At 46.1% G+C, this 27,982-nt stretch overlaps 2 protein-coding genes across 2 annotated transcripts in view; one reads left to right on the top strand and one right to left on the bottom strand.

The window, feature by feature from the left end:
- The window catches only part of LOC134945485 (SEC14-like protein 5), a 261,987-nt gene that overhangs the window by 35,802 nt on the left and 198,203 nt on the right, over nucleotides 1-27,982 (top strand). The gene's annotated exons all lie outside the window — the stretch shown is intronic.
- On the bottom strand, nucleotides 49-27,417 carry PTX4 (pentraxin 4). The gene is made up of 3 exons (XM_063934808.1): nucleotides 26,931-27,417; nucleotides 5,963-6,944; nucleotides 49-2,101 (listed from the first exon to the last, which is right to left on the bottom strand). Exons 1-3 carry the CDS (start codon nucleotides 27,066-27,068, stop codon nucleotides 1,461-1,463), a joined length of 1,761 nt encoding a protein of 586 aa, XP_063790878.1. The 5' UTR covers nucleotides 27,069-27,417; the 3' UTR covers nucleotides 49-1,460.

Below are 27,982 nucleotides of genomic sequence, written 5' to 3'. Positions count from 1 at the left end.
TATGAACAGTTATATTCTATCTGGGAAGCGCCCCAAGTGTCAAGACAGTACTTTTTGCCTCCGCTTTATTCCTACAGTATATGGCATTACACAGTATACAAAGATACAGGAAATTATCGAGAAGCAGATGTTGCTATTCAGATATACGTAATGTGACATAAAGTCAATATGAACATATGATGATCACACTTGCATATAGCAACATAGGATGCCTATCTTTTAGATTGCAAGCTCTTGTGGTCAAGACTCTCCCTATCATTTTTTTAAGTGTGTATGTAAGCACCAGCCGCACAGCTCAACCAAATATGCTTGACATTGTATACTTTTAAAATGTAGTTGATAATATTTACTATACTGTAGATTGTTAAGGTATTAGAAGCCACTGAATTCTGTGACACAGGAGGTGATTTATGAAGACAAAGATTAAGTTTTCACAGATGATAACACCCAACATATGAAAGGCTTCCTGGTGTAATAATCACCTCCAGTGGTGATCATCTCTGGTTGGCGATAATGGATTATTAATAATAATAATAAGGTTTATTCTTTCACTAATGTGTAACTTTTTAAAAAATAACATTTAGCTATTTTTGTACAGTCGTAGACTAGACTGGCGTGGCAAAGCAGTAAGTTAAGTCTTAACGCTCCATGCCAGAACAGCTGGGGACGTCTCATCTTCTGCAGCAATACTTCTCATTGTCATATTAAATAAAAAAAGCCTTATTGCCAGAAATAGGGGTCATGGCTATCAAAAGTGACTTCTTATATATATGACATATTCTACAGTATAGGTTATCAGCTAATAGTATAATTTTGTACTGGAAGGTATAGCCATATTATTTTTTTATTTGTTTATGTATATAACAATAATTAACATGAAATGTTGAATATAATGAAATACGACCTGGTAGACTAACGCCACTGTGAACATAATGCTAAACCCACATAGTCCTAGCCCTAGCTAGCCCTAGGACAAGAAGGAACACCATTATATATATGTATATATATATATATATATATATATATATATAGTTAATGCAAATGCATAATGTACATAAATGTACATAATAAATTCCATACACACATATCAATTGTTAAAAAACAGACACGTGCACTGCACAATGTCCAAAAACAATGTTGAAGCCATGTTGTCCAATAAATCATGGAAGAATGGTAGAAGAACTACAGCGCCACCTACTTGCACATGCTAAGAATACAGAAACTGGAGTGGCTTGCTCTTGTATACTGTATGCATTTTGACTTATAATTCAGCAAGATAAATAATGTATTATTAATAAAACAACAACAACAGGTATTGGTCATCTGACAGTTGATAAGGTCTATATAATTATCTGTATGACGGCCTGTATGTTTCAGTCAGTAACATTCCAAGTCATCCAGCAATTGTCCAATATGGAAGCAGTATTATCATCTATTTACAAAATATATTTCATGGTAGTCTACAGGCAGTGCTCCAGGCAGGTACAGTTCACTCTCTGCACCGAACCATGAAGGGAAGTGGCATCTGCCAGTGTTAAGATGGTACCTCTAGGCAATCCTCTCCCTGTGGCAATGCCAGAGACTTCTCCTGGTGACAAAGCCCGATTCCACATTGCAAAACCTGCCAGATGACCCACGAAAGCCTCAGAGGAATCAAATCCACCACCTAAGGTGTCTTGTTCCTGCCCAAGAACCAGTGATCCTCCAGGAGGGATCTCATAGCCTTTCTGAAATCTGGAACCAGTAGACATTAACCTACGGTCAACATAGAACCAGTACTTGCCCTGGATGGAGGACCAGATGAAGCAAGTGTGATGCCAGCTGCCGTCCACAAAGGGCAGAACTGGCAGTTCCCGGAAGGCTGGATCTCCGATGACAAAGTGGAGAGAGTCGTAGGCTGCACCATTCCTGCCGTGGAGAACAAGCTTGTTGTCATTCTCTTCTGTTGCATATGAAAGGATAGTACCCAGGTATCCAACGCCGGTCTTTACCCAGGTGCAGATGGACAGTTCATGCAACGCTTCCCTCAGTCCTTTGCTGAAGGTAGCAAAGTTTTCAGTGGAAGAGTTGGGGAAAATCAACATGGCATCCACATTACATACTATAACAAGAATAACAAAAATAATATGATTAGTAGAAATAAACATATGGTCATTGTGGGCTTTCATCTGTAACGCACTGTCACAGTATATTTGCATCTACCAATAATACACGGATCATGTAGAAAACTCTATCAATAGTACAAATGCAGCAACTGTAATTCCAAAAGAGCTCAGTGTCTATAGGGCCGTTATAAACTTAATGTTAAATAAAAAAGGTTACTGAGATAAGGTCAGAAGTTCCCAAATGGTGGGTCACAGAGACTACCCAATTCTTGCTCCCTCTACCTCTGTGCCCTGCCTGACAACCTCCTCTCTGCTCCAGGCCACTTCCTCTTGGCTCCATCTACCCCCACCACTGCTCCACCCACCCGCCCACCTCCTCTCTGCTCCTGCCAGTGGCCTGGCTGCCTCTCCCCTCTGAATTAGATTCTGATTGCGCCAGCGCTGGACTCGAGTGGCACCGTTCTCCCATTTTCTCTGACATATATTAGAATGTCTTGGCTAGTGGCGTATCTGTAAGAGTGCACCCATACATTATAATAACATCATCAAGTGTGAGGGGGCGGGCAGCCTTATGGCCTCACAGTGCAGCTTATAGTAGTTTACCATATGACTTATACCCATTTTCCATCTGTAGCACGGGTCGCAGCCGTGTCGCCTGACACGGCTGCGACCCCTTCTACAGCCCCCTTTCCCACAGCGCTCACCAACCCGGCATATTGCCGAGTTGGTGACGCTGCTAGTGACGCAGCAGGGGCGGCGCTGGGAGCTCACATGATCTCCCAGCACCGCCCTTCCATACACTGTGAACGGGAGCTGTGTCGCATCAACACGGCTCCCGTTCACACTACACAGCTTACCTCAAATTTCCCCTGAACCTCCCCTCCCCCCCTCCACTCTCAGTGCATGACATTGTGTCCTATTGCTTCTCTTCATTTGGAGAATGTTTCCCTCCTGGACTTTGTGAAAACCCTTGATATATTTGAAAGTTTCTATCATGTCCCCCCTTTCCCTTCTCTTCTCCAAATTATACATATTGAGATTCCTTAGTCTTTCTGGGTATGTTTTGTGATTTAGGCCATGCACCATTTTAGTTGCCCTTCTTTGTACAGTTTCTGATGTATTAATATCCTTTTGAAGATATGGCCTCCAGAATTGAACACAGTATTCTAGATGAGGCCGTACCAATGACCTATACAGTGGTATTATTATTACTTCTTTCTTTCTGCTGCTGATTCCTCTACCAATGCAGCCAAGCATCTGACTAGCTTTCCTCATTGCCTTGTTACATTGCTTACCTGCCTTTAAGTCACCTGAAATAGTGACTCCTAGATCCCTTTCCTCCTCAGTAGTTTCCAGTATAGTGCCATTAATACTATATGTAGCCTTTGGATTTTTGAGACCTAAGTGCATGATTTTGCATTTTTTGGCATTAAACTGTAATTGCCATACTCTTGACCATTCCTCTAGTCTACCTAGATCCTCAATCATTTGTTTTACCCCACCTGGTGTGTCTACCCTGTTGCATACCTTTGTGTCATCTGCAAACAGGCATACTTTTCCTTTAATGCCATTTGCAATGTCACCAATGAAGATATTGAAAAGCACTGGTCCAAGTACAGATCCCTGGGGTACTCCACTGGTAACATTTCCCTCCTGTGAATGCACTCCATTTACCACAACTCTCTGTTTTCTATCCTTCAACCAAGATCTTATCCATTCAATAATTCTAATATTCAATCCCAAACTTTCACGTTTATTTAGCAGTCTGCGATGTGGAACAGTGTCAAAAGCCTTACTAAAGTCTACATAAGCTATATCCATGGCTCCACCTTTATCTATCACTTTAGTCACACAGTCAAAAAAGTCAATAAGATTTGTTTGACATGATCTCCCCCCAGTGAATCCATGCTGTTTGGGATCCTGTAAATTGCCGGATTTGAGATAATCTACAACTCTTTCTTTTAAGAGTGTTTCCATCAATTTCCCTACTACTGATGTAAGACTCACTGGTCTGTAGTTGTTTGCCTCTTCCTTGCTTCCACTTTTGTGCAGTGGGACTACGTTTCCTCTTTTCCAGTCCTCTGGAATTACTCCTGTAACTAATGACTGGTTGAATAATCCTGTCAATGGTGCTACCCGCACCTCTTTAAGTTCTTTTAGTATCCTTGGATGTATCCCATCTGGCCCCATAAATTTTGGCCCCTATCATTGTGAGGCTTCAGGGAGGTGGACAGTCAACTGAGCATTAACCACTTTGGGCATAATTCAGACCTTATCGTAGATGTATGAATAAATGCACTTCTACGATCGAAATCTTAGGCATGCGGGGGGATACCCAGCACTGGGCTAGTCCACCCCGCATGCCAGGCCCTACCACCTCCCCGCAGACGTGCAAAATCATCGCACAGCATCAGGTATCACACATTGGTTACCCATGCCTTCTGAGCTGCCATGACTACTGAAAAGATGGGGAAGGTTTTTATGGTGACTAATTATCTCTGATTAGGAATTACATAGGAGAATTATTGTGTATAAATAGAAAAAATGATATTCAGTTATGGGGTATTAAGGTAAACTCTATAGCAGGATAGCAGAGGTTTAATTTATAATCCTATAAAGCATGTATTGTGAACGTTGTTGTAATGGATTACATACGTTTTACCGGCGGACATGATGCTGGCTGTCAATATCCATCAGCGGTATCCCACCCGCCAGAATCCCGCCTGGAGTGCGTGCTAAGAGTTCCCCTGTGGGATTGCTGCACTCGCCATGCTGCAGGCTCGGTGGCTCGCTGCAAGCTTTATGGCCCGCTGTGCTCAACACAGGATCTATTCCCACTCTATGGGTGTCGTGGACAACCACAGAGTGGGAATAGCCCTGGATTCTGGCTGTCGGCATTGTCGGCTGTTTGGATTTCGGTGTCAATACCCTGAACACCGGGATACAGACAGCCAGCATTTAAACTGCAACTCATTGTAACTTGTGATATATTTTATTTCTAAAGAAAACTAAATTCAAATTTGAGGCAAGTGACTTGATTTGAAAGGATTTCAAGAGAAAATAAATAATAATAGCCTAATTCGTTCTGCCAGTAACTATGCCTGGGGGTAGGGACCTTTTGCCTCACTGCTGTGGTGAGGGGGGGGAGGGAGGAAGCAGCCCAGCGGCCCAGTATGGAGTATATGGATTTGACTACAACACACCATAACTGTGAATAGTTCAGGCATCAAGCCATTCAGAGTATTATATCATTACAGCACTGACTTTACCCAACACATTCTATTGGGTGGATCGTTGGGTCGACCCAACTTAGGTCGACAGTCATTAGGTCGACGGGGACAATAGGTCAACATGGTCATTAGGTCGACAGGTCAAAATGTCGACATGATTTTTAAAACTTTTTTGGGCGTCGTTTTCTTCATAAAGTGACAGGGAACCCCAATTAGTGCACCGTGTCCCTTCGCATGGCTCGCTTCACTCGCCATGCTTCGGGTTACCATTCCAATCGTAGTCCACTTGGATCATTAAGTATGAAAAAATCCCAAAAAATTTTAAAAAAAAAATTTAAACAAAAACTCAGGTCGACCTTTTGACCTGTCGACTTAGTACATGTCGACCTAATGCATGTCAACCTTCAGTGGTCGACCTAATGACTGTCGACCTAAGCTGTGTCTACCTAACGACCGTATCCCATTTCATGGACAGCATTGCTAAACCAAACTCTGCATCCCAAGAAGTAAATAATAATACTAGGAGGCACCAAGCTGCGACAGTGATGAATAGGTAAATGTAGGAGAGAAATGTTGGGAACAGAGAAATGTTTGGTCCATGAATGCATGATTTCACAATGGACTTACTTGTGGCTGGTTCTTTGGTGCTCTCCACTTGGTGTTTTGGGAGGCTTGTGTTATGTGGTGGCTTCATATTTGTTTGCAGATAGGGTATTTTTGCTATTGGCGGGCTGGTGTCTCTTGTCACATTTCCAAGAAGAGCTGATATCTGTGGAATATAACCTGTGCCAGGGACAGACTTTCCCAGGTGAATGTTAGTTCTGTGGTTGCGTGGTGGAACCTCTGTTATGGTTGTTGATGTACTCATAGTTTGTATGTCAGATCTCTTCTGTTCTGATGGGTTTATGCTCCTGGTCTCTTCTCTATGTGGAGCAGACATGTGAGACATTTTATTTTTGGGTGGTATAAGCAGCTGCTGTTCTTCCAGCAGCTTCTTTCTCTGGTTATGCTTGGCCTGCAGCTTGACCATACGCTGCTGGACAGTAATCGGCTCAGGGTCATTTTCTGGAGACACCAGTTGCTTACTCTCAGGGGTCCGATTGAGCTCCTGAGCTGATGTCAAGGATCTCAGTGGTAGAATCTCATTCTGCTCCATACTTTGTAACCGCTTCTCTAAATCAGCAATTTTGCCTCCCTGCCTCTCCACAGACTCCCGAAACATCTCCATCCCCTTCTGCAACTCACTCTTGTCTTTCACCAGTTGGTAAATGATCCTTCTCTGGCTGCTGAGGGCCGAGGTCAGGTTGGCTATTGCAACATCCCTGGCTTTGTTTTCTTTGGTCATCTGCTTGTTCCTATCAGCCATGGCTTGCTCCAGGGCAGAGATCTTTAAGTCCAACTTTTTGGTTTTCTTCTGAACCTTTTTCAACCAGACTTTGATGTCATTTAACTCCCTTTCAGTCATTTCATTAGAGGCATTGATCGCTTGTGCGAATGACCGTTGCTGGTCATAAATGTGGTTGAAGCGAGCATCAATATTGTAGGAGATGTTGTAGTTCTCAGCAATCCCTTGTAGACGAGTCAGTGTCACCTCTTGAAAACGGCGAAACTGCAAAGGAATAGAATAGCGGTATGTTAGCCAATTTCTATACACAACCTACAATGGGTCATATAACCAAATAAAATAAGTAATTGTGAGATACTGAATATGTTCTCTGTTGCCAGTTTACCAACACGGATACACCATAAACTGGAATAAATAGTGTCTGGTCAGTGGCAAACGCAGGATTTCTAGAGGGGGGGTTTCCAAATGCAGTCCACAGTCTCCCACTCTGCGGAACATTGGAGCAAGTACGGGAGTCTGGGGGAGCGTCAGAAGAACCTAGTAACAACTGATAATGTCGATATTATCTTAAACCATAAAGCTATTCCGTTAAACACACTTTTACCATGGAGCTGCGGCCGCTAGACTTAATATGCACTCTACATACTTTGTACGCTATTTGCGTACAGAGTCCCGTACCGTGTACGGACTTAGCGTACAAACGCTGCGCTGGGGGTACAAAGTACACACAGCGCGCGCACACTCTTGATATACTTTAAACCTTTGATAAAGCCTATAATTTATCCTATTTAAAACACTCGAAAAGGTTAATGAACACAGTACGCAATTGGCGTATGGAATACCGTAAGAGTACGCACGTAGCGTAACAAACGCTTAGCCGTGGACGAGACGCACGAGCGGCACGTTCGCTCACGGCTTAAAGCGTAAAGGCAAGCACGCTATAGGCTGCCGACTAACGTAATGATACGCTATCAGCGTAGCGGACGCTCGAGACCACGAGGAGATCACAAGCGGCGCTGATGCTCACAGTGTTAAACCTTTGTAACAATATCATAAACAATGTACTTAAATTGTAAACCTTTGTGCAGTGATAAGGTGTAAATGCAACACAGTGTAACCTTGTTAGTTTAAAAGCTGTATGAGCGATTCTTACGCTCTGAGAACCCTTTAGCAATATAATAAACACTCAAATACCGGTCTAAGGGTCTAACACCTTTTAAGGGAGAGAATGAACGTTCAATCGCAAAAGAATACACAATACAAGTTATACACTACCAAACTAACATAAAATACCTAACCGAGTTACTACACGTTAAAATACAACAAAGACACAATTACAATTAAGGGGGAAGGAGAGAGAGAATGGCTTACAACAAAATAGGAGATAAATATGGTTGCAGAGAACTTACGCACTAGGGGAACAATCGCAAGCGCCTTTCTGGATATCCAGCTCCCGATTATCAGTGATGAGAACCGTTGAGAAGAGTAGAGAGCTGGCCCAGATCGGCTTGTCTTTTTCTCTAACGTCCTAAGTGGATGCTGGGGACTCCGTAAGGACCATGGGGAATAGCAGCTCCGCAGGAGACTGGGCACATCTAAAGAAAGCTTTAGGACTATCTGGTGTGCACTGGCTCCTCCCCCTATGACCCTCCTCCAAGCCTCAGTTAGATCTCTGTGCCCGAACGAGAAGGGTGCACACTAGGGGCTCTCCTGAGCTTCTTAGTGAAAGTTTTAGTTTAGGTTTTTTATTTTCAGTGAGACCTGCTGGCAACAGGCTCACTGCATCGAGGGACTAAGGGGAGAAGAAGCGAACTCACCTGCGTGCAGAGTGGATTGGGCTTCTTAGGCTACTGGACATTAGCTCCAGAGGGACGATCACAGGCCCAGCTTGGATGGGTCCCAGAGCCGCGCCGCCGGCCCCCTTACAGAGCCAGAAGGCAGAAGAGGTCCGGAAAATCGGCGGCAGAAGACGTCCTGTCTTCAACAAGGTAGCGCACAGCACTGCAGCTGTGCGCCATTGCTCTCAGCACACTTCACACTCCGGTCACTGAGGGTGCAGAGCGCTGGGGGGGAGCGCCCTGAGACGCAATAAAAACACCTTAGATGGCAAAAAAATGCATCACATATAGCTCCTGGGCTATATGGATGCATTTAACCCCTGCCAGAATACATAGAAAAACAGGAGATAAGGCCGCCGATAAGGGGGCGGAGCCTATCTCCTCAGCACACTGGCGCCATTTTCCCTCACAGCTCCGTTGGAGGGAAGCTCCCTGGCTCTCCCCTGCAGTCACTACACTACAGAAAGGGTTAAAAAAGAGAGGGGGGCACTAATTAGGCGCAGTATTAACTATACAGCAGCTATAAGGGGAAAAACACTTATATAAGGTTATCCCTGTATATATATAGCGCTCTGGTGTGTGCTGGCAAACTCTCCCTCTGTCTCCCCAAAGGGCTAGTGGGGTCCTGTCCTCTATCAGAGCATTCCCTGTGTGTGTGCTGTATGTCGGTACTTTTGTGTCGACATGTATGAGGAGAAAAATAATGTGGAGATGGAGCAGATTGCCTGTAATAGTGATGTCACCCCCTAGGGGGTCGACACCTGAGTGGATGAACTGTTGGAAGAAATTACGTGACAGTGTCAGCTCTGTATAAAAGACAGTGGTTGACATGAGACAGCCGGCTACTCAGCTTGTGCCTGTCCAGACGTCTCATAGGCCGTCAGGGGCTCTAAAGCGCCCGTTACCTCAGATGGCAGATATAGACGCCGACACGGATACTGACTCCAGTGTCGACGGTGAAGAGACAAATGTGACTTCCAGTAGGGCCACAAGTTACATGATTGAGGCAATGAAAAATGTTTTACACATTTCTGATAATACGAGTACCACCAAAAAGGGGTATTATGTTCGGTGAGGAAAAACTACCTGTAGTTTTCCTGAATCTGAGAAATCAAATGAGGTGTGTGATGATGCGTGGGTTTCCCCCGATAACAACTGATAATTTCTAAAATGTTATTGGCATTATATCCTTTCCCGCCAGAGGTTAGGGTGCGTTGGGAAACACCCCCTAGGGTGGATAAAGCGCTCACACGCTTGTAAGGGCTCTACCCTCGCCTGAGATGGCCGCCCTTTAGGATCCTGCTGATAGAAAGCAGGAGGGTATCCTAAAAGGTATTTACACACATACTGGTGTTATACTGCGACCAGCAATCGCCTCAGCCTGGATGTGCAGTGCTGGGTTGGCGTGGTCGGATTCCCTGACTGAAAATATTTTTGCCTATAGAGCATTTAAAAGATGCATTTCTATATATGCGTGATGCACAGCGGAATATTTGCCGACTGGCATCAAGTCTAAGTGCGTTGTCCATTTCTACCAGTAGAGGGTTATGGACACGTCAGTGGTCAGGTGATGCGTATTCCAAACGGTATTTGGAAGTATTGCTTTATTAAGGGGAGGAGTTATTTGGGGTCGGTCTTTCAGACCTGGTGGCCACGGCAACAGCTAGGAAATCCACGTTTGTACCCCAGGTCGCCTCTCAACATGAGAAGACGCCGTATTATCAGGCGCAGTCTTTTCGTGGACAAGCGGGCAAAAGGTTCCTCATTTCTGCCCCGTGACAGAGGGAGAGGAAAAAGGCTGCAGAAATCAGCCAGTTCCCAGGAACAGAAACCCTCTCCCGCCTCTGCCAAGCCCTCAGTATACGCGGGGGCTTTACAAGCAGAATCGGGCACGGTGGGGGGCCCGTCTCAATGAATTTTAGCGCGCAGTGGGCTCACTCGCAAGTAGACCCCTGGATCCTTCAGGTGATATCTCAGGGGTACAAATTAGAATTCGAGACGTCTCCCCCTCGCCGTTTCCTAAAGTCGGCTTTACCGATGTCTCCTTCTGACAGGGAGACAGTTTTGGAAGCCATTCACAAGCTGTATTCCCAGCAGGTGATAATCAAGATACCCCTCCTGCAACAGGGAACGGGGTATTATTCCACACTGTTGTGGTACCGAAGCCGGACGGCTCGGTGAGACCGATTCTAAATCTAAAATCTTTGAACACTTACATACAGAGGTTCAAATTCAAGATTGAGTCACTCAGAGCAGTGATTGCGAACCTGGAAGAAGGGGACTACATGATGTCTCGGGACATCAAGGATGCTTACCTTCATGTCAAAATTTACCCTTCTCACCAAGGGTACCTCAGGTTTATGGTACAGAACTGTCACTATCAGTTCAGACGCTGCCGTATGGATGGTCCACGGCACCCCGGGTCTTTACCAAGGTAATGGCCGAAATGATGATATTCCTTCGAAGGAAGGGAATTTTAGTTATCCCTTACTTGGACAATTCCCTGATAAGGGTAAGATCCAGGGAACAGTTGGAGGTCGGTGTAGCACTATCTCAGGTAGTGTTGCGGAAGCACGATTGGATTTTCAATATTCCAAAATCGCAGCTGGTTCCGACGACGTGTCTTCTGTTCCTAGGGATGATCCTGGACACAGTCCAGAAAAAGGTGTTTCTCCCGGAGGAGAAAGCCAGGGAGTTATCCGAGCTAGTCAGGAACCTCCTAAAACCGAGCCAAGTCTCAGTGCATCAGTGCACAAGGGTTCTGGGTAAAAGGGTGGCTTCCTACGAAGCAATCCCATTCGACAGATTCCACGCAAGAACTTTCCAGTGGGACCTGCTGGACAAATGGTCCGGGTCGCATCTTCAGATGCATCAGCGGATAACCCTGTCACCAAGGACAAGGGTGTCCCTCCTGTGGTGGTTGCAGAGTGCTCATCTTCCAGAGGGCCGCAGATTAGGCATTCAGGACTGGGTCCTGGTGACCACGGATGCCAGCCTGCGAGGCTGGAGAGCAGTCACACAGGGAAGGAATATCCAGGGCTTATGGTCAAGCATTTACAATGCTCTAAGCTTAGCAAGACCTCTGCTTCAAGGTCAGCCGGTGTTGATCCAGTAGGACAACATCACGGCAGTCACCCACGTAAACAGACAGGGTGACAAAGAAGCAGGAGGGCAATGGCAATGGCAGAAGCTGCAAGGATTCTTCGCTGGGCGGAAAATCATGTGATAGCACTGTCAGCAGTATTCATTCCGGGAGTGGACAACTGGGAAGCAGACTTTCTCAGCACGACCTCCACCCGGGAGAGTGGGGACTTCACCCAGAAGTCTTCCACATGATTATAAACCGTTGGGAAAAACTCGACAGGTATTGCGCCAGGTCAAGGGACCCTCAGGCAATAGCTGTAGACGCTCTGGTAACACCGTGGGTGTACCAGTCAGTGTATGTGTTCCCTCCTCTGCCTCTCATACCCAAGGTACTGAGATTGATAAGATGGAGAGGAGTAAGCACTATATTCGTGGCTCCGAATTGGCCAAGAAGGACTTGGTAACCGGAACTTCAAGAGATGCTCACGGAGGATCCGTGGCCTCTACCTCTAAGAAGGGACCTGCTCCAGCAAGGACCCTGTCTGTTCCAAGACTTACCGCGGCTGCGTTTGACGGCATGGCGGTTTTGAACGCCGGATCCTGAAGGAAAAAAGGCATTCCGGATGAAGTCATCCCTATCCTGATCAAAGCCAGGAAGGATGTAACCGCAAAACATTATCACCGCATTTGGCGAAAATATGTTGCGTGGTGCGAGGCCAGTAAGGCCCGACGGAGGAAATTCAACTGGGTCGATTCCTACATTTCCTGCAAACAGGAGTGTCTATGAGCCTGAAATTGGGGTCCATTAAGGTTCAAATTTCGGCCCTGTCAATTTTCTTACAAAAAGAACTAGCTTCAGTCCCTGAAGTTCAGACGTTTGTAAAAGGGGTACTGCATATACAGCCTCCTTTTGTGCCTCCAGTGGCACTTTGGGATCTCAATGTAGTTTTTGGGGTTCCAAAAGTCACATTGGTTTGAACCACTTAAATCTGTGGAGTTAAAATATCTCACATGGAAAGTGGTCATGCTGTTGGCCCTGGCCTGGGCCAGGCGCGTGTCAGAATTGGCGGCTTTATCCTGTAAAAGCCCTTATCTGATTTTCCATTCGGACAGGGCGGAATTGAGGACTCGTCCTCAGTTTCTCCCTAAGGTGGTTTCAGCGTTTTCACCTGAACCAACCTATTGTGGTGCCTGCGGCTACTAGGGACTTGGAGGACTCCAAGTTGCTAGACATTGTCAGGGCCCTGAAAATATATGTTTCCAGGACGGCTGGAGTCAGAAAAACTGACTCGCTGTTTATCCTGTATGCACCCAACAAGCTGGGTGCTCCTGCTTCTAAGCAGACTATTGCTCGTTGGATTTGTAGTACAATTCAGCTTGCACATTCTGTGGCAGGCCTGCCACAGCCAAAAAATCTGTAAATGCCCACTCCACAAGGAAGGGGGCTCATCTTGGGCGGCTGCCCGAGGGGTCTCGGCTTTTCAACTTTGCCGAGCAGCTACTTGGTCAGGAGCAAATACGTTTGTAAAATTCTACAAAATTGATACCCTAGCTGAGGAGGACCTGGAGTTCTCTTATTTGGTGCTGCAGAGTCATCCGCACTCTCCCGCCCGTTTGGGAGCTTTGGTGTAATCCCCATGGTCCTTACGGAGTCCCCAGCATCCACTTAGGACGTTAGAGAAAATAAGAATTTACTTACCGATAATTCTATTTCTCGTAGTCCGTAGTGGATGCTGGGCGCCCATCCCAAGTGCGGATTGTCTGCAATACTGGTACATAGTTATTGTTACCAAAAAATCGGGTTATTGCTGTAGTGAGCCATCTTTTCTAGAGGCTCCTCTGTTATCATGCTGTTAACTGGGTTCAGATCACAAGTTGTACGGTGTGATTGGTGTGGCTGGTATGAGTCTTACCCGGGATTCAAAATCCTTCCTTATTGTGTACGCTCGTCCGGGCACAGTATCCTAACTGAGGCTTGGAGGAGGGTCATAGGGGGAGGAGCCAGTGCACACCAGATAGTCCTAAAGCTTTCTTTAGATGTGCCCAGTCTCCTGCGGAGCCGCTATTCCCCATGGTCCTTACGGAGTCCCCAGCATCCACTACGGACTACGAGAAATAGAATTATCGGTAAGTAAATTCTTATTTTATACACTACACACAATACAGTACAATGGTCCCTACATTCTTATTGTTCATTGGACACAGGAATTCGTCTCTGCATTATAACAAAAGGTCATAGGTTGGTTCATACAGGTGGGCTGTGACTATTTCAAACTGCTCAGGTGGGAGGGAAACTGGGTTTCCCGCCGCATGGGTAATAAAGTGCAAATATAGTAAATGTCCATAAACTTCTTATGTCCATAACTATACGCACGAGCGAGTAATCCGCTTCAAACCAACACCGGAATATTGCTAATTATATTCTCTTCCGATGGATACTAAACACCACTGTGTAACCCCTGTCTGACCCTTCGTATCAAACAAAGAGGAATCTCTTTGTCCCCGAACATGCTATATTAACTAAACTTTCAGATTCTATCAAAGGGACCATAATCTACAAAATACATTATATGACTAAAATATGTTACGATTGAGTCGCCCGCTAGACGCACACAAACTCTACCGTAAATGCGCATAGCGTGCGCCTGCGGGTGCACGCAAAGGCGAGTATACGCACGCACGGGAGAGCTCATGCTCGTGCAGCGGGCACACGCATGAGGTGCATATATGGCAATGTGCAGAGTGATATTTTTCTGACTTTGACACCTTATTAGTAATGCAATGCAATGATATTATTACACTCTAAACTTATGCAGCAAAGCACTGCAATGATGTTTCACCTTAAACCTTATGCAGCGCTGACGGTACAAAGTACCCGCAGAGCGTACACATCTTATCAATACACTTTTAAACCTTATACAGTTAGGTAATGTAATATGCTTTAAACCCTAGCAGGGAAAAGAGGACACAACACCGATTTGTAGTTAAACACTGGGCTCCGACACCTCAGCGTATATATCTGGAAGGGGATAACAATACAATTTATACACTACAATACAACAGAGTAAATGGCTACAGTCAATGTACATACGTGAGAATATTAACGCTATCAGGTAGATAGCGTTAAGAGTCTTCTGACCGGCCAGGCAGCAACAGGCTTTTTATACAATACTTCCAAAAGCAATACAATGGATACTGTAATCCCTTTGTCCATTGGACACAGAGATGCATCTTTACATTACAGGAGAGGTCATAGGTTGATTTGAAAAGGTGGGCGATGTCTTTCTCAACTGCTCTTGTGGGTGGTCTCCTCTGGATTCCCGCCGCATACATAATATACAGTAAATACAGTTTATATCGATATTCTACTTCTGCACATAACTATATGCAGGAACATGCGATCTTCCTCTAACCAACACCGGAATGTTACCCTTAAAATACCCTACAGCTGGATACTAGACATCACCTTATAACCTTAGTCTGTCCCTTCCTATCATGCAAAGGCAAATCCCTTAGTCCTGGAATCATTTAAACTGTTGATACTTGCTGATGTGGTGCAGGGGGGCTATGTGTACAATGTGCACTATTTGGATTAAATATGTAATGTTTTGATAACCCTCTATGCGCACACAACCCCCGCCGTAAATACTCATACCACGCGCAGGACCGCGGGAGCGACCATACGCAAATTGCGGATATGTGCACGCACGGCAGAACAAGTGCACGCGCAGCGGGCATGTGTGTGTTGTTAGTACGTGGTGTGTGTACTACAATATTTTTCGACTTTGATCACAACCCTAGAAATTAAATGTAAATATTGGTCTATTCTATTTATACATTGGATACTGTATGGAATACAGTATTCATATTTTATACTATAGATGGTCTACAATACAGGCTGTATCAAAGATTTAAATAATATCAATAAGATAAGTGGTCAGGAAAAGTTAAACATACTATAATAAATAAATATATAAATAACATAATAGAACCAGTACTGCACTATCTAAGCACACATTCTCCAACCTGATGGTAAGGTTCCTGTCTATTCTTCCTGGTAGCTGCTCCCTGGTCCAGTGCACTGATTGAGGACTCAGATCCACCTAACACAAAAAAACTTGGTAACAGAAGCTGCTACCACTGGGCATGTGCATACCACCCAACATTGCCAGATGCAAAGGAGGGACATACTGGCGTGGCCTATAGGAAAGGGGCGTGGCTTCGAGGGAGTGTCACAATCGCAAGCCATGCACCCGTATTTCATCATTGAGGGGGCATGCCTAGCGCTCTGTGAGCTACCCCTGTCTCCCGGGAATAGACGCTTTCACCGCTGCTCTGCTAGGCAGAGAAGTGACTACAGGAGCCTCCCAACTGCCCCCCTTCCACCGCGGGACACTGCTGCCCGCGGGTGAGACAGCGGGACTGTCCTGCAAAAATCGGGACAGTTAGGAGGTATGCATGTGCAGCAGCTCTGCTCTCTCCCTTAAACTGCATGATGTGATGGCAGTTCTAGTAATTGTATTATAGATCATTGCTATTGCTTTCATAATTTGAGCCACTTGCCAAGAGGAGAGCATTGAATAAGCATTATGGCCTTGAGTGAAGTTCTTTGGGGAATAAATCAGAGAGAAAGAGCCAGGTCTGATGGGACCTAAAACAGAGGAAAGGTCTGACAAGCTATAATGCCCAGAATTTATTGTTGGGTAGAATTGCTTACTTACAGATTATTATGCTACATCAATACTTGTGCAAAACTTTAAGTAGAAGTAGCATCACATTTCTGCACCCTGAACTGTCCAGGCCACCCAACGCACGTGACCTCATGATGTCATGATTTGGGGGCTGGGAGATTCTGCTTTATAGCTAAGTTCCTCCTACGAATGCGCCAGGTGGCTTCCAGGCTACTAGTGTCCTTCCACACATCGTGCTTGTCAAATACAGGTGCCACCAGAAAAGCAATGGTGCCCTAGCACTGCACCATGAGTGGTGGTACCAGTCGCACACTCTTACTTATGGCCCAATTCCACCAGAGGTAAACCCATAGGCTCCGAGTTAAGTGCCCAGAGCTATGGTTTAACATGCTTGTGACAGCCTCGATAGGGGCAAAAATCTGTACTTAAGTTACCGTGGATTTCCACTTGCACCTCAGGAGGGTGTGAGCAGAAACCCGTGTGCAGCAGTTGAATAGCTCCTGGCACTGCAACAAGCCTGTGTTAAGCCCTGCAGCTATTTGAATATGCCTCTGATAATTCTGCCCCCCTTTATTGTTGTGTTAGAAAGCCTGCGATTTTACTTAAGATGTTTCCTCTATTTTACTGCCAGAAAGACTGTCGGCGCCCCTCTTCCAGCACTTCCCACACGACACCAGAAAACTCTGCCACCCAAAAATAGTCTTATGTATTGTAACTACTGCAAAGTCTGGATGTTTCTGCTTTTAATTGCTGATGCTGCATATTTCGATTCAAGGTCCAGAAACATTCATTCCATGGTTTTTCCCATCCCTCTTCAATTCAGGGTCCATAATTTATGAAGCATTATGCATAAAATGATGTACCATGCGGCATGCCTACTCTGTATATTGTAATCTGTCCTTCTACAGAGGAGCAGTTTTATATTATATTATTTACAGCTACACTATTCTAATGGACCTTTATATACATAAATAAATCTAGACACTTTTTTATAGGTAGGATACAAGGAATTGGCTAGCAAGAGAATAGTAATCTCTCTCTCTCTATCCCTCTCTCACTCTCTATCCCTCTCCCACACCCTCTCCATCTCCCTCTCCCTCTCTCTTTATCTCTCCTTAGCCATTACCTTGCTCTTAATCAAAACATCTGGTAGAAAATAAGGGGTGTGGAACATTAGGTCGACATGCATTAAGGTCGACATACATTGGGTCGACCACGTTTGGCCGACATGCTCATTAGGTCGACATGTACTAGGTCGACATGGAAAAAGGTAGACATTAAATTTTTTTTTTACTGTTTTTGGCGTAATTTTCTTCGTTAAGTGACGGGGAACCCCAATTAGTGCACAGTGTCCCCTCGCATGGCTGGCTTCGCTCGCCATGCTTCGGGCACGGTGCCTTGCTCCACTACCGCAGCATCCGGCACAGCCTACCATTCCCAAATGTAGTCCACGTGGAATGTCAAGTAAGAAAAAGGTAAAAATAAGATTTTACTCACCGGTAAATCTATTTCTCGTAGTCCGTAGTGGATGCTGGGAACTCCGAAAGGACCATGGGGAATAGCGGCTCCACAGGAGACTGGGCATAACTAAAGAAAGCTTTTAGGTCACCTGGTGTGCACTGGCTCCTCCCACTATGACCCTCCTCCAAGCCTCAGTTAGGACACTGTGCCCGGACGAGCTGACATAATAAGGAAGGATTTTGAATCCCGGGTAAGACTCTTACCAGCCACACCAATCATACCGTATAACTCGTGATACCATACCCAGTTTAACAGTATGAAAACAACTGAGCCTCTCAACAGATGGCTCAACAATAACCCTTTAGTTAACAATAACTATGTACAAGTATTGCAGACAATCCGCACTTGGGACGGGCGCCCAGCATCCACTACGGACTACGAGAAATAGATTTACCGGTGAGTAAAATCTTATTTTCTCTGACGTCCTAGTGGATGCTGGGAACTCCGAAAGGACCATGGGGATTATACCAAAGCTCCCAAACGGGCGGGAGAGTGCGGATGACTCTGCAGCACCGAATGAGAGAACTCAAGGTCCTCCTCAGCCAGGGTATCAAATTTGTAGAATTTTGCAAACGTGTTTGCCCCTGACCAAGCAGCAGCTCGGCAAAGTTGTAAAGCCGAGACCCCTCGGGCAGCCGCCCAAGATGAGCCCCCTTCCTTGTGGAATGGGCTTTTACTGATTTAGGATGCGGCAGTCCAGCCGCAGAATGCGCTAGCTGAATTGTGCTACAAATCCAGCGAGCAATAGTCTGCTTAGAAGCAGGAGCACCCAGCTTGTTGGGTGCATACAGGATAAATAGCGAGTCAGTTTTCCTGACTCTAGCCGTCCTGGAAACATAAATTTTCAAGGCCCTGACTACGTCCAGCAACTTGGAATCATCCAAGTCCCTAGTAGCCGCAGGCACCACAATAGGTTGGTTCAAGTGAAAAGCTGATACCACCTTAGGGAGAAACTGGGGACGAGTCCTCAATTCTGCCCTATCCATATGGAAAATCAGATAAGGGCTTTTACATGACAAAGCCGCCAATTCTGACACACGCCTGGCTGAAGCCAAGGCCAATAACATGACCACTTTCCACGTGAGATATTTTAGATCCACGGTTTTAAGTGGCTCAAACCAATGTGATTTTAAGAAACTCAACACCACGTTGAGATCCCAAGGTGCCACTGGAGGCACAAAAGGGGGCTAAATATGCAGCACTCCCTTAACAAACGTCTGAACTTCAGGTAGTGAAGATCTGTACCTTAATGGAGCCTAATTTCAGGCCCATAGTCACTCCTGCTTGTAGGAAATGCAGAAATCGACCCAGTTGAAATTCCTCTGTTGGGGCCTTTTTGGCCTCACACCAAGCAACATACATCCGCCATATGCGGTGATAATGCTTTGCAGTTACATCTTTCCTGGCTTTAATCAGCGTAGGAATGACTTCCTCCGGAATGCCCTTTTCCTTCAGGATCCGGCGTTCAACCGCCATGCCGTTAAACGCAGCCGCGGTAAATCTTGGAACAGACAGGGCCCCTGCTGCAGCAGGTCCTGTCCGAGCGGCAGAGGCCATGGGTCCTCTGAGATCATCTCTTGAAGTTCCGGGTACCACGCTCGTCTTGGCCAATCCGGAACCACGAGTATTGTTCTTACTCCTCGTTTTCTTATTATTCTCAGTACCCTTGGTATGAGAGGCAGAGGAGGGAACACATAAACTGACTGGTACACCCACGGTGTCACTAGAGCGTCCACAGCTATCGCCTGAGGGTCCCTTGACCTGGCACAATATCTCTCTAGTTTTTTGTTTAGGCGGGACGCCATCATGTCCACCTGTGGCCTTTCCCAACGGTTTACCAACAGTTGGAAGACTTCTGAATGAAGTCCCCACTCTCCCGGGTGTAGGTCGTGTCCGCTGAGGAAGCCTGCTTCCCAGTTGTCCACTCCCGGAATGAACACTGCTGACAGTGCTAAGACGTGATTTTCCGCCCATCGGAGAATCCTTGTGGCTTCTGCCATCGCCATCCTGCTTCTTGTGCCGCCCTGTCGGTTTACATGGGCGACTGCCGTGATGTTGTCTGATTGGATCAGTACCGGCTGGTTTTGAAGCAGAGGCCTTGCCAGACTTAGGGCATTGTAAATGGCCCTCAGTTCCAGAATATTTATGTGTAGGGACGACTCCTGACTTGACCAAAGTCCTTGGAAATTTCTTCCCTGTGTGACTGCCCCCCAGCCTCGAAGGCTGGCATCCGTGGTTACCAGGACCCAGTCCTGTATGCCGAATCTGCGGCCCTCTTGAAGATGAGCACTCTGCAGCCACCACAGTAGAGATACCCTGGTCCTTGGAGACAGGGTTATCAGCCGATGCATCTGAAGATGCGATCCCGACCACTTGTCCAAGAGGTCCCACTGAAAGGTTCTTGCATGGAACCTGCCGAATGGAATTTTGCTTCGTAAGAAGCTACCATTTTTCCCAGGACTCGTGTGCAGTGATGCACCGATACCTATTTTGGTTTCAGGAGGTCTCTGACTAGAGATGACAGCTCCTTGGCTTTCTCCTGCGGGAGAAACACTCTTTTCTCTGTTCTGTGTCCAGAACCATCCCCAGGAACAGTAGGCGTGTGGTAGGAACCAGCTGTGACTTTGGAATGTATAGAATCCATCCGTGCTGTTGTAGCACTTCCCGAGATAGTGCTACTCCGACCAACAACTGCTCCTTGGACCTCGCCTTTATAAGGAGATCGTCCAAGTACGGGATAATTAAAACTTCCTTTCTCGAAGGAGTATAATCATTTCTGCCATTACCTTGGTAAAGACCCTCGGTGCCGTGGACAGTCCAAACGGCAGTGTTTGGAATTGGTAATGGCAATCCTGTACCACAAATCTGAGGTACTCCTGGTGAGGATGGTAAATGGGGACATGTAGGTAAGCCTCCTTGATGTCCAGGGATACCATGTAATCCCCCTCCTCCAGGCTTGCAATAATCGCCCTGAGCGATTCCATCTTGAACTTGAATTTTTTTATGTATGTGTTCAAGGATTTCAAATATAAAATGGGTCTCACCGAACCGTCCGGTTTCGTTTCCACAAACAGTGTGGAATAGTAACCCCGTCCTTGTTGAAGTAGGGGCACCTTGACTATCACCTGCTGGGAATACAGCTTGTGAATTGCCTCTAGCACAGTCTCCCTGCCTGAGGGAGTTGTCGGCAAGGCAGATTTGAGGAAACGGCGGGGGGGAGACGCCTCGAATTCCAGCTTGTACCCCTGAGATACTACTTGAAGGATCTAGGGATCCACCTGTGAGCGAGCCCACTGATCGCTGAAATTTTTGAGGCGGCCCCCCACCGTACCTGGCTACGCCTGTGGAGCCCCCCCGTCATGCGGTGGACTCAGAGGAAGCGGGGGAAGAATTTTGATTCTGGGAACTGGCTGACTGGTGCAGCTTTTTCCCTCTTCCCTCGTTTTACACGCTTGCATTTCTGAAGCCGAAAGGACTGTACCTGATAATACAGTGCTTTCTGAGGCTGTGAGGAAACCTGAGGTAAAAAAAAATTCTTCCCAGCTGTTGCTGTGGATACGAGGTCCCAGAGACCATCCCCAAACAATTCCTCACCCTTATAAGGCTCTATGTGCCTTTTAAAGTCAGCATCACCTGTCCAGTGTCGGGTCTCTAATAACCTCCTGACCGAATGGACATTGCATTAATTCTGGATGCCAGCCGGCAAAATATCCCTCTGTGCATCCCTCATATATAAGACGACGTCTTATGTTCGCAAAATAGTATCCCTGTTTGACAGGGTTACAGACCACGCTGCAGCAGCACTATCTGCAGGTCTCAGTCTAGTACCTGAGTGTGTAAATACAGACTTCAGGATAGCCTCCTGCTTTTTATCAGCAGGTACCTTCAAAGTGGCCGTATCCTAAGACGGCAGTGCCACCTTTTTTGACAAACGTGTGAGCGCCTTATCCACCCTAGGGGATATCTCCCAGCGTAACTTATCCTCTGGCGGGAAAGGGTACGCCACCAGTAACTTTTTAGAAATTACCAGTTTCTTATCGGGGGAACCCACGCTTTTTCACACTTCATTCACTCATTTGATGGGGGAACAAAACACTGCCTGCTTTTTCTCCCCAAACATAAAACCCTTTTTTTTTCAGTGGTACTTGGGTTAATGTCAGAAATGTGTAACACATTTTTTATTGCCGGGATCATGTAACGGATGTTCCTAGTGGATTGTGTATATGTCTCAACCTCGTCGACACTGGAGTCAGACTCCGTGTCGACATCTGTGTCTGCCATCTGAGGGAGCGGGCGTTTTTGAGCCCCTGATGGCCTTTGAGACGCCTGGGCAGGCGCGGGCTGAGAAGCCGGCTGTCCCATAGCTGTTACGTCATCCAGCCTTTTATGTAAAGAGTTGACACTGTCGGTTTATACCTTCCACCTATCCATCCACTCTGGTGTCGGCCCCACAGGGGGCGACATCACATTTATCGGCATCTGCTCTGCCATCACATAAGCCTCCTCATCAAACGTGTCGACACAGCCGTACCGACACACCGCACACACACAGGGAATGCTCTGACTGAGGACAGGACCCCACACAGCCCTTTGGGGAGACAGAGAGAGAGTATGCCAGCACACACCAGAGCGCTATATAATTTAGGGATTAACACTATATTGAGTGAATTTTTCCCAATAGCTGCTTGTATATACAATATTGCGCCTAAATTTAGTGCCCCCCTCTCTTTTTAACCCTTTGAGCCTGAAAACTACAGGGGAGAGCCTGGGGAGCTGTCTTCCAGTTGCACTGTGAAGAGAAAATGGCGCCAGTGTGCTGAGAGAGATAGCTCCGCCCCTTTTTCGCGGACTTTTCTCTCGCTTTTTTATGGATTCTGGCAGGGGTATTTATCACATATATAGCCTCTGGGGCTATATATTGTGATATATATGCCAGCCAAGGTGTTTTTATTGCTGCTCAGGGCGCCCCCCCCCCCCCAGCGCCCTGCACCCTCAGTGACCGGAGTGTGAAGTGTGCATGAGGAGCAATGGCGCACAGCTGCAGTGCTGTGCGCTACCTTGGTGAAGACTGATGTCTTCTGCCGCCGATTTTCCGGACCTCTTCTTGCTTCTGGCTCTGTAAGGGGGACGGCGGCGCGGCTCCGGGACCGAACACCAAGGCCAGTTCCATGCGGTCGATCCCTCTGGAGCTAATGGTGTCCAGTAGCCTAAGAAGCCCAAGCTAGCTGCAAGCAGGTAGGTTCGCTTCTTCTCCCCTTAGTCCCTCGCTGCAGTGAGCCTGTTGCCAGCAGGTCTCACTGTAAAATAAAAAACCTAATTATATACTTTCTTTCTAGAAGCTCAGGAGAGCCCCTAGTGTGCATCCAACCTCGGCCGGGCACAAAATCTAACTGAGGCTTGGAGGAGGGTCATACTGGGAGGAGCCAGTGCACACCAGGTGACCTAAAAGCTTTCTTTAGTTGTGCCCAGTCTCCTGCGGAGCCGCTATTCCCCATGGTCCTTTCGGAGTTCCCAGCATCCACTAGGACGTCAGAGAAAATATGGAAAAATTTGTGAAAAGTCATGTCGACCTAATACATGTTGACCTAGTAACCATGTCGACCAAACATGGTCAACCCAATGTATGTTGACCTATTGACCGCCATCCAAGAATAAGTATGCATTCACCTTTCTGCACAATTGTTACTGACGCAGTTTGTAGCTGGTAGTAAGTATGTACGGGTGGTATTCATGTGACCGGCAGTCTGCTGACCGACAGTCACATGACCTCCTCCACCATCCCGCCGGCTCAGTATCCCGATGGTCGGCATGCCGACCAACAGGGACTATTTCCACTCGTGGGTGTCCACGACACCAATAGAGTGGGAATAGAACCCGTGGCGACCGCAGGTCGCCACCGAGCCCGCAGCGTGGCGAGCGCAGCGAGCCCGCAAGGGGCTTGCTGCACTCGCCCCTCCCCGCCGGGAACCCGGCGTCGGTATGCTGCCGGGATCCTGGCGTCGGTAAGCTCAGTATGTACAGTCAGAATAGGGGCAGCACCAGTTACTGAGTATGCCAACAAGTCCTGCACAAAAAATAAACAAACCTGATGTAACAGACGGTGACAGTGACAGGGATGATGTAAGGAGCTTAATAGAAAGCGATGACTTAAAGCCTTAGTCTGAGAGCTAAACTTGTCAGTAGAGATTCATCAAACTTTCTAAAAGTAGTAGCTGGAGGTGTTGCCAGTAGCAACCAATCAGATGCTAGCTATCATTTATCATGAACATTCTATTAAATGATACTTGGAATCTAATTGGTTGCTATGGGCAAGTTCTGCTTATCATCTTTAGAAGGTTTGGTAAATCTCTACCCAAAACAGCTACAAACGTGCCCACAAATTCTATAAATACTGGGATTGCCTCACACAGAAACATTTTATATCAGGAAAATAAAAAAAAATTATTACCCAGCCATACATATCATATGTGTACTATGGGGGTCATTCCGAGTTGTTCGCTCGCTAGCAGATTTTAGCAGCATTGCACACGCTAGGCCGCCGCCCTCTGGGAGTGTATCTTAGCTTAGCAGAATTGTGAATAGAAAATTCTTAGCAGTTTCTGAGTAGCTCGAGACTTACTCCTACACTGTGATCAGCTCAGCCCGTTTTCGTTCCTGGTTCGACGTCACAAACACGCCCTGCGTTCGGCCAGCCACTCCCCCGTTTCTCCAGACACTCCCGTGTTTTATCCTGGCACGCCTGTGTTTTTTCGCACACTCCCAGAAAACGGTCAGTTTCCGCCCAGAAACACCCACTTCCTGTCAATCACACTCCGATCACTTCAACGATGAAAATTCTTCGTTCGGACGTAAGTAAATCTACAAAGTTTTGAGCTAAAATACTTCGCATTTTCGCCTTAATCGCTCCGTTGCGAAAATCGGCAACGAGCGAACAACTCGGAATGACCTCCTATGATGTGTGCTATGTGTGTTTTAGTAGTCAGTATGGATCGGTGTTGAAACATAGCTTCCTTACAATTACACGTGCATACCTTCCAACATGACCCTCCCAGGAGGGACACAATGCTCTGCTTCTAGACTCTTAATTTATGATTGCCATCACCTGTGCTGAAACACCTTTCTTATCCATTAACCTGTTCAAAACAGGTGCCGGCAATCGCACATAAGAGAGAAGTCCAGGAGCAGAGCATTCTGTCCCTCCTGGAGAGGGTCATGTTGGGAGGTATAGTACCCTCTCATATGCAGCTATGCTGCGTAGGCATGGGTCTACCTCTATTAGATGCAATCGCAATTCAATTGCGATCGCATCGCGGGGCGGCGCCACACATGCTGGGCGGCCTTGCCCTGTGCTGGGTGGCCCCCAGCATGTGAGTAGTATGGTCTCAGATTTTGCTGCGATAGCAAAATCTGCGACCAACTCTGAATAGCCCCCAGAATACAAATTAACCTGTCCATGAAGCAGTCATTGACTCCAATAGAAGAGTGCCTCAAGTGGATAGAAAGAGAATTTTTCTTTGATCTTTCCAAGTAATAGCCTCTTAGTAAAACATCTCTCAGGCATGGAACTGAGATTGTTATACTTACAGTAGCTAAAAAGTAGAATATCCCTTAAATGGCAGATTATATTAGTGACATTGGAGCAGATGTATTAACCTGGAGAAGGGATAAAGAAGTGATAAAGCAGTGATAAGTGCTAGGTGATAACGCACCAGCCAATCATTACGGATTTGAAAAATGACAGTTAGGAGCTGATTGGCTGGTACGTTATCACCTTGCACTTAACACTGCTTTATCACTTCCCCAGGCTTAATACATTATTCCATCCTATATCAGTTCAGAGTTTCCTCCTATAAAAGACTGTATGACCCTCACACGCCTGAGGGGTTTTGCGCAGTGTTCCCCTATACTGACTACAGGCACCCATCTTTTGGATGATATCTTTGATTGACAGCACATGTGTCAGCCTCTCTGGATCTCCTGCGCATGTGCAATCTTTCCGAATAGATCACCTGAAAGATAGCCACAGGCAGCAACTTTGGGGAGAAGGAGGGGGCACTGCATTGCACACATAGTGGGTCTATGGGTGCACAGTGGCGCACCCAGGGGGGGTTTCCGAGCACCCAGAAACCCCCCTCCACTAAAAAAAAAAAAATTTTTTTTTTTTTTTTTTTTTTTAGCTGCATGAGTATTATTAATGTCTGTCTAGCGTCCTCTGCAGCCTGCTGTCTTCCTGGTGGCACTTGTAAGTGCAATAAAAGTTTATTTTAATTACAGTACATATATATCCATTTGCATACATATATACACATGTATATACATACATACATATAAACACACACACACACACACACACACACACACACACACACACATATGATATATATATATCTATACATGTGTATATACATGTGTACTGTATGTGTGTGTACATATATATATATATATATATATATATATGTATGCATGTTTAATATGCTATATATATATGTGTATATGTATGTGTGTGTATGTATATATATATATATGTATGTGTATATATATATATATGTGTAGATATATGCATATATATATATACACACACAGACACACTAGTTTTACGGACCCAGCATATACTGGGTCACCTCAGTCCCCACCCCCGTGATTGGCTCCGCCCAGTTCTGGAAACCCCCCCATGCAAATCCTGCGTTTGCCACTGGTGCAGGGTGTGCAGCATGTGGCCCCATTTCAACCAGGGGCCCATATGCACCGCACACCAGGCCCCCATGATAGATACACCGCTACATCACACTCCCATTTTGTCCAGATGGTATATACAGACTCAGTGTGCACTTTGTCTCAAGTAATACACTGATCATTAGAGCAGGATGGTGAAAACGTTTGACTTTTCCATTGTGCAGAATTACATGTCTCACCAAGCAGTGCCAGCCTATGGCAGACCAGGGTTAGACAAAATGTGACTTGCTGTTGAACTACAAATCCCAGCCATAGGTGTGTAGCACACACTGTGACTTGTAGTCCCACAACAGCCGGAGCCACAGCTTGCCTCACCCTGCATGTTACAGGCTGGCAGGACATGAATGGTCTCCACACAGAGGCTGTCACCCAGCAGAACTCACCTGTTCCTCCAACCTCCTGAAACGTTCAAAAAAAGGTTTCCTCTGCTCTAGAACCCGACTTTGTTCCAGGAAGACCCTCTGCAGACAGAGGGACGTGAGGACCAGGAACATCAGCATGTTGCTGCCACCTGAGGCCATTGTCTCTTTTCCTTGATTCGTGGGAGAACTTTTAGGGCTGAGCCTTCTCACCTTACATCACCTCCAACCTATGGACCTTGCTGGTTTTGTTCTCCTATTGCCTCTCCCGTGTTCATTATCTTCCTACTCTGGTTACTTAGTTTCCAAGGAAAAGTTCTTTGTTCTTCTAAAACTATTAAGTGTTTTAGAGTTTTCCGTTTCCATAAAGTTTTCGTCTGTTTATTTTTGTTCTTCCCAAACTCGTCCAATGGTCTCTATGTTCCCCCACGTGCGGCACAGTCAGCCTAGTTGTTGTCTCTTGTCTGCCTCTTTCTCCTTCTGATCCTTGAGTCTTTCCCTTCCCTCCCCCTACCAAACAGGTTTTGTCCACAAATAGATGAGTTTTGCAGGCACCAGACTACTGCCAATGAGCCAATTTTAGCTGCGAGAAGAAATTTCTTCCATGCCGAGGCTACAGAAAAAGTGATATTTATGGGAGGCTATGAAAGTGACCAGCTCAGTCTTATTTTTAAGTCCTTACAGATGCCAAGATCTCCCCTTTCAACTGTGCGAAGAGCTCTGCAAGCTCCAAAGTATCCTGGAATATACACAGTATTAATAAAACTGCTTATTCCAAAGCACCAGGCAAGATCTACAGTATAAATACTCCTTCCCCCTTCCATGACCAGGACTATTTACATGTGCTTCTTTTATGTGTCTGTTTCACAGGAAATAATGCATTTATTTTTTCATTTAAACAACTGAATTATATACTGGGTTTTTTTTTAACTACTTTTAGCAATTAGTGTGACTGCTAATATTTACTCCAAGATGTAATCGGTTAGTTATTCTGAGCATACAGATTCTAAACATTTGCCCATTGTACAGTCTGACACTGTTATGGGACCAAGATTCAAAAGTTGTTTTTAATTATT

The sequence above is a fragment of the Pseudophryne corroboree genome, chromosome 7 (assembly GCF_028390025.1).
Source record: "Pseudophryne corroboree isolate aPseCor3 chromosome 7, aPseCor3.hap2, whole genome shotgun sequence".
NCBI classification, from domain to species: Eukaryota; Metazoa; Chordata; class Amphibia; order Anura; family Myobatrachidae; genus Pseudophryne; species Pseudophryne corroboree.
Note: the sequence above shows the minus strand (reverse complement) of the source record. Positions and strands in the feature narration are given on the sequence as shown.

Coding starts and splice junctions, on each gene's coding strand:
- PTX4 (XM_063934808.1), bottom strand. CDS start 27,068: ATGGCCTCAGGTGGCAGCAACATGCTGATGTTCCTGGTCCTCACGTCC. Junction 6,945..26,930: donor TCAGGAGGTTGGAGGAACAG/GTGAGTTCTGCT, acceptor ATTCCTTTGCAG/TTTCGCCGTTTTCAAGAGGT. Junction 2,102..5,962: donor CACCAAAGAACCAGCCACAA/GTAAGTCCATTG, acceptor TTCTTGTTATAG/TATGTAATGTGGATGCCATG.